General features: G+C 45.1%; 1 protein-coding gene across 1 annotated transcript; it reads left to right on the top strand.

The window, feature by feature from the left end:
- Positions 1-563: 563 nt before the first annotated feature.
- On the top strand, positions 564-7709 carry LOC112124246 (coronin-2B-like; the record flags this gene model as incomplete). The annotated part of the gene is made up of 5 exons (XM_026661601.1): positions 564-660; positions 2605-2717; positions 4172-4262; positions 5162-5301; positions 6497-7709. Coding segments are annotated over 5 exons (573 nt in total), but the record flags the coding sequence as incomplete, so codon positions are not given.
- Positions 7710-7715: the final 6 nt, after the last annotated feature.

Raw genomic sequence — 7715 nt, 5'->3', positions numbered from 1 at the left:
TGGCTATTAGCCAGGATGGGCAGGGAGGGTGTCCCCTAGCCTCTGTTTGCCAGAAGCTGGGAATGGGTGACAGGGGATGGATCACTTGGTGATCACTTGTTTTTCTGTTCATTCCCTCTAAAACACCTGGCACTGGCCACTGTCGGAAGACAGGACACTGGGCTAGATGGACCTTTGCTCGGACCCAGTCTGGCTGTTCTATGTTCTTTAACCCAAGGGTAGAAAAACTAATTCCATAAAGTGTGAGGGAGAAATGGGAGTGACGGGGATAAAATTGCTAGTCCTCTTGTGAGTCTTCTTCCCCAAACGCCATTAAAGAGACCACATCTGTTCCTTCTACTGCTACTACTCCAAGAACCCAGACGCAGTATATGAAATGCTGTAGGTAGGTTTGGTTTGAGACTCTGTTCTACAATGGCTAACTAGCATTGTCGTCTCTGTATATTTAACCTAGAACTTGGCAGTGATGCACCACATGATGTTCTTTTTACATATCTTTTTATTTACCTACAACTTTCACCCTGAAATGTTAAACTGATCTGCCTTTATCCCCCCTGCCTCAGGGCGACGGGAACATCCGATACTATGAAATCAGCACAGAAAAGCCCTATCTGAATTATCTCATGGAGTTTCGCTCTCCTGCCCCACAGAAAGGACTGGGTAAGAGCTTTTGGCATGTCAATAGGCCGCCTCTTTGAACATTAATATTAAAAAAAGCCAGCAGACTGAAATACTATCATTAAATTTTGCTGATAAATGTATTTTGCATAATAACCTCCCGTGCTCTCTGCACTGTGCTGACTCTCGCTGTTCAAATATGTTCTGTGTCATTAGGTAGCTGATGACTTGCTGGAAAATTAATTCAGAATTCCAATGTTCTTTATGTGGCATTTAATATTTTTGTGTATTTCTTCCTGGGTAATGGTGCAGTGTGACTCTGATGTATCTTACTGAGGGCCCAGTTCCAAGAAAATGCATGTGCAGTTTCACCTGACGTGCAGTGACCGGCTGCCTAAACTTTAACAAGTGACCTGAGCCAGTGATATATGGGACGTTCCCTGGGTAAAATGCTCTTCCCTTCCCACCCTTGCTGCAAAATCCATCTGGCCCATTCCCCGCCCCTCTTTGCCAGCACAGGGCTCTGATCTGCACATCTGCACCACTCTCAGCTCTCCTCCCCTTCCCAGCACCTCCAGGAGACCCCTGCATGTGGCTTCCCTACCTGGAAGCAGTTCTCCACAGCAGCAGCAGGGGTGACTGGTGGATTCTGGCTGTGGGGTGGCTGGCCGGGTGAGGACAGGATCAGCTCTGGTTGGTGGCATGGGGGGCAGGTCCCATTTGGGCTCTTGGAGTAGGCAGGTTTCCCTCATGGCTGGCCCCCGGGGGTGTGGGTAGGGTTGCTTGTGGGATGGGGCTCCCCCGGTGGGTGTAGAGGGTCAGAGGGAGAAGAAATGGGCTAGTCACATTCCAGGCTGCAGGTGGACAGGAAGGCCCAGGTGGGGAGGGTTGCAGGGAAGGATGCCTAGGGTGGAAATATTTCCCTTCTCGCACCCCCCCACGGGCAGGACACAGACCTAGCACGCCCTGGAGAATTAGGCAGGAGGCCCAGCTACCCAGTTCTGCGGTGTCCCACAGCCCCAAGAGGGCAGGGACAGGCGTGAGCAGCTCAGCTGCTGATTTGGAATCAGCTCTTTGGCGCTGGCGCAGGCCTGCAATCTCAGGGAAAGCCGATGACGCAGAGGGACGGGATATTAAAGGAGGTCGCTCTCTGCTTCGCAGCTCAGTTCAGTGCTGTGGTAATACCCTGCACTCTGGACATGATCACGAAACAAATCTCTGTGCCCATACTTAACTTCAGCCCTTTCCCCAGTGCTGCCTGCAGGCTCCAGTGGGCAGTGCTTGTGTGGTGGTTTCTGTACTTGTCTGGCAAAGCTTTCCTACCCGGGATAACACTTTCCACATGCTAGTGGTCTCTTCCCCCACTTGCCAGCTGCAGCTTCTGCAAAGTATATACGTACCCTGGGCCTGATTGGGAAAGATGCAGCATGCCCTCAACTTGCACTGATGTCACCACCTCACAGAATTGGGTCCTGTATTTCTTCCTCTATCTTATACACATAACCCCTGCCCCCCATGAGTCATCTGCAGCGATAGGACCGAGAGCACCAAAGCACGGGCAGCTGCTACTCGAGCTAAAGAAGAAACTCCATATAGCCGGTAGCAGTGGTAGGCTGGTATCCATTGGGGAGTTACAAGGCACACCTTCTCACTTAGCTTTGTGTTTAAGCAAAACAGAGAATCCCATTCTCGCGGAACACACTGATTGCTTTTCTTTACTTGTAAAGCGCTGACGATTTACGGTAGGAAACGAGGGTTCTCTCGGCAGCAGCTTTGAAACGTACCTACGCTGTCAGAACTTTTCCCATCGACATGATGCCTAATTGGATCTATATACTGCTACCGTATCCTAAGCCAGCTAGCATGGGGCGAGTAAGATTGGTTCCTTTCTCACGGACCAAGTTGTAGCGCAAGAGCTTTTGAATATTCTAATGCTTTGTTGGCATGAAAGGACAGACCCTTGCTCACATGTGAACTCTCTAATAGGTGTGATGCCAAAGCACGGGCTGGATGTGTCTGCATGTGAGGTGTTCAGATTCTATAAACTGGTTACCTTAAAGGGTCTGATTGAGCCAATCTCTATGATCGTGCCAAGGAGGGTGAGTACATGTCAGCACTGTTCCTACTCCCGTACGGAACTCCAATGCTCTGATGCGTTCTCTGCCCAACATGTTCAAAGCACAGAGTTGGAAACACTTGGTGTGCCGGGGGAATTCTATTTCTGTTACTCGGGTACGTCAAAGTCTGCCGTATTCTCTATTAAAATGATGCACAGGGAAGGAGCTGGGAGACTCAGTCACTGAACTTTTACCTTTTGAGACCACACTAGGAATCCTGCTCTGACTTGCACAGAGCAGAATCATTTAGATGAAATACAGTAAATGTCAAAAGGACCTTGGCAAACTGTATTAAGCCCCTGATGGTTTATATCACTGTCCACAACAACCACACATCTTACATACTGTACTCTGACCACGCTAGACATTTTCCTGACTTGCATCTCAAACATCATGGGGTTGCTTTTTCCTGGCTGTGGATAACATCTGTCTTCTTTGATGGGTAGATCTCTCTGTGACCTCTCATTTATATCAATTACACATTTTAGACCCAAACTCACATCTTGCTAAAAACTGCTTTTCAAATGTACAGCAATGCTAAGTCTGAACTCCGTGCTTATGGAAAGTTCTTAAAGAGCTGACGCCAGCATTTTTTCTAACTTCTGCTGCCATCATTTTATGTGAAATTAACTGGGTCTTTGTCACACATTTCAAAAGGATTGTCCCACATCTAGGTTTAGAGACCCATCCCAAGTACAACTCACATCTCCGTGTGTTGGGAGCAGTATTCAGTGCTGGCTTTACCTGCTTTGTCCAGCTGTATGAAATCTGAAACAAAGCTACGAGCCATGTTCAGGTTTAGGACTGAGTCAGTATTTTTCCAAACAGAGTTGACTCAATAGAGCTTCATTCTCATTGCCCTGAATTTGCTAATCTGCAGCAAGCAGAAATGTGGAGAGGAGGGGAAAGGCAAATTACCCTTGTGGACAACTTTCCTTGGTGTTTTCCCCTGGGCTGTTCTTCTTTATGCCGTATGTGGCCAGAGTGGGTGCTCCTTGACTTAACTGGCTCGTGCTTTGAAATGGGAACTACAATATGTAACCGTATGCTTTGTGCACTTAGCGTTCCCTGAACGGTCTGTGCAGCAGCAGGGAGCACCCTCTCCAACAGGCCAGAGGCGATGCCCTTCCAAAGCCTCCCAGTTCAGCTGGATAATATTTATTAGTCTGTCTACAGCTCAAATGCTCAGTACTGCTGGAGTATAATTTTCTTTCAGAACATGACTTTAATAGGCAGGGGCTAGAACTCTTTATTCCCCATTTAAAGTTAATGGTGAAAAGGCAGTTAAGTGTTTTTCCTGGGATGCTATTGAATGGCTACGTTACCGTTGGCCGGGGTTGTAAGAAAACTGTTGCTTATGGCACTTTGCAACGCATAGTTACAATTGGGAACAAATGTTATGAAGACAGCCACTCTTTATTCTTCCTCACTTCCAGTCAGAAACATACCAAGAGGATATTTACCCGATGACTCCAGGTATAGAACCAGCCCTGACACCAGACGAATGGCTGAGTGGAATGAACAGAGGTAAAAGAATGAACCCTGCATGAGCATCTACTGCACGTCTATTGGACATGTAAACAGAATTGATCTCTGAGCCTCACTGTGAAATGTGTCTAAATCCATACTCATCCTTGGGCACTTTCCATACTCTGCATTGGCCACCAGATGATGTGATGGTGGGTGCATAGGTGCTGTGTGTGTATGTACTTAGTGTACATAAACCCACAGGAACCATTTTAGAGCTCGTAAGCTGTGAGGGGAGGGAAGGGTAAGGAGGCCGTTGAATGCTTTTGAGCTCCATCTATAAGTAAGTTTATTTGTGTTAAAGTAGTGCCTAGTTGCTCCAACTGAAAATATAGGCCTTGTGTGAGCATGGGAAAAGTGTGTGTGTGTGTGTGTGTGTGTATGTGTGTGTGTGTGTGTGTGAGAGAGAGAGAGAGAGAGAGATTCAAGCTAGTTAACATGCTCTGAAGCACCACTTAAGCTGTGTCTGCCACAGGTGCTGGTCTCTTTAGCATTGCATTACCAAGTGGTGTTTCAAATCTTTTTAGCTAACCCGATTAAAAAAACCAACCAACCATGGCTTTTTTTCTAGTCTGGACAAGGCCCTAGTGAGAAAGTTCATGTTCCAAAAAGTTGGGAGTCTATTTAGACAAGACAAAGGATGGGAAGGGAAAGAGGTACGGGGCGGGGGGCAGTGACTTGCCAGGGTTGCACAGCTGGTCAGTAGAAGAGCTGGATTAGAACCCAGGTCTCCTGACTGTCAGTCCAAGGCCTGTCCAGTCCAGTCACCATGAAAACACATTGTTGTAGCAACTGACAGGTAGTGAATGTTAAGGTAGGACGATAGGGGAGGGATATATACACATGTCCTGTAGCAGAGCACGTGTTAACATCCTCCTTTATTTTACCATCTCACATAGATCCCATATTGATGTCTTTGAAGGAGGGCTATAAGAAGGCATCCAAAGTTGTCTTTAAGGCACCAATAAGAGAGAAAAAAAGTGTGGTTGTCAATGGAATAGATTTGTTAGAAAACGTGCCCCCCAGGACAGAGAATGAGGTAAGCAATGGGTGTTAACTTATGGCTTTGAATGGCCAAGATCTCAGCCATGTGCTTCAAGCTTATGCAGTGCAAAACCTCTCTTGGACATAGTAAGAAAACAGCTGATCAGGTCTGCTGCATTTTCTGATCCTACTGAATAGCACAGAGGCCTGATTTTATGCCGCAGATGTCATTCTGTACTTCAGTAACACCTAGCTGACCCGCTCGAGGACCAGGACAAGCACTGAACAAGGTAGTCCTGCTCCAGAGAGTTTTCAATCTACGTCTTCCCATTAATTTCAGTAGAAAATAGTAGAGACTGTGTTGTACCATAATTGTCGCCACTCCTAGCCTCCCTTGACCACAGAGTGCATTTAACTATTCCGGTGTCCCTTCTGCCAGCTTGGCTTCCATGTGCCATCCTAGTTTCTGGCATCAGTGGCTTTCACTGTATTTTCCATGTAGATGGTGTAACTTATAAACAGTTCTTTGTACAGTATTGTAACAAGTTTGTAATCATCTAGGAACTGCAAGGTTGTTATTAAGATGCACAACATAGCCACCTGGAACTTCACACCAACAGTGGGGGACTGAACTCTGACCCTCCGCCTCTGAAACCAGACTCCTAGCAACTTAACTAAATAAAAATCTCCATCTGTTATCAATATAGGGCACATGACCATAGATGAGGTCATGACTTTCTCTGACAAAGAGCAACTGCACACATCCAAGATTGTAGCATATAAACACATCAATTTGTGCACCTCTACTTTTGTTCCCAAGCTGTGAAAATCCATGTGTGTGTTTCCCTGGATCAAACTTCAACCCATAGGACTTTGCTGAGGTTTAAGCAGAGAGCATACAAAATGAACTGGATTAATTTCCTAACAGTTTTTAATAAACGATTGTTCTCTGTGCTACACTTAAAGGCTGTGGGGAAACATTTACACTGAATCCAATATTGAATTTCTTTTCACAAACTGAGCTGTTGAGCCATACGATGTGAATTAACTGAGTTACCATGAAAATGGACAGGGCACATCAATGGAGTATTGCAGGTAAACTGATCTTTCAAAAGGAACAGTGTAATGACATGAATCGAAGGCAGGTTCTCTGACAGTTGGCAGGAAAGGCATGAAGCCATCGGGGAAAGCAGATATTATAAATGTTACCACAATGTTGTACACCTATTTTTTTTTTTCTTTCTTTTAAGCTCCTCAGAATGTTCTTTCGACAACAAGACGAGATCCGACGGTTGAAAGATGAGCTTTCGCAGAAAGACATAAGAATTCGACAACTACAGCTGGAGTTGAAAAACTTACGTAACAGCCCGAAGAATAATTAATTAACCTCAAGGGACATTTTATAAATAAACTTTCTTTGTTTATACTTGCTCTTTTATTTTACTGTATCCACTTACACAGAATATGAGCCAGAAGTCAATGACCTGCCAAGAGTCCACATGCTAACTGGAAATATGTCCTTGTAGTCTTATCTAGCACTAAAAAGAAAGACCTGTACACTATAATTGAAAATAACTACATGAAAGGAAGCTGGGTATGTATTTATATCCCAGCATTTTTCATGGAGTAAGTAGAAGAGCAATTTATTCTCTATATCTAAAGACTACGGAACTAACCAATAGGGCACAACTTAAATTTAACTTGAACTGGAGAGAGAATGAAAAGAGAATACAGGGTGTCCTTAAGAAAGCAATATGGTTTATTGCTATTAACTTTTTCCTATGCAAAGCCTGACAAAGAATGCACACAGCCTACAAAACTGGAATTTTAATTCACTTAACTATGACCTAAAATATAGGGCTTAATTCACAAATGTTCTCTCCAAATCCTCTTGCCCTGGCCTTTGTTTAAAGGAGGTTCAGGAAAACCTGCCCTTTGCCCTGGCACTTGTTGCAAAGGTTTCCTTTTCTGGGGAAAGGTGGCAAAATTTGAAGTCAGGGTCTTAGAAATTGGCCTGATGGTCAAATGTTCAAATCCCTTGGTCAATTGCTACACTCCTATAAGACCTTAATTTGTCACTTTCTTTGGTTTATCTGTATGGAAACCAGTCACTCTCCTTAGCGGGATGGGGGCTGGTTGTATATACGGTTTGTTTGTTTTTAAAACGATCCTAGGTTTCCTAAATGTAGTGGGTCTATCTTCCCTGATCTGCTAATAGGGACCTTAGAGTCCTACTTCCTCCTGGAAACATAGCGGTGATAACACTGCCATAATGGTATGCAAATGACAAGCAGCAAAGGAACTTGCCATTGCTCTCTTCCCATAACTGTCTTAGAACACCCTCTTGTTCAGTAGAGAATGTTGCCAAGTTAGTGGTAACCTCTCCTGTGGAACCCTGGTTCAAAGACGTTTGATGTCTGGGAACTCGGTATGTCATCTGTGTGTCTGTTCTGCATATCTGTTCCTACC

This window comes from Terrapene carolina, unplaced genomic scaffold (assembly GCF_002925995.2).
Source record: "Terrapene carolina triunguis isolate 2854851 unplaced genomic scaffold, T_m_triunguis-2.0 Scaffold11762, whole genome shotgun sequence".
Taxonomy (NCBI): domain Eukaryota; kingdom Metazoa; phylum Chordata; order Testudines; family Emydidae; genus Terrapene; species Terrapene triunguis.
The sequence above is the reverse complement of the archived record's forward strand: the minus strand, read 5'-3'. Positions and strand labels throughout refer to the sequence as shown.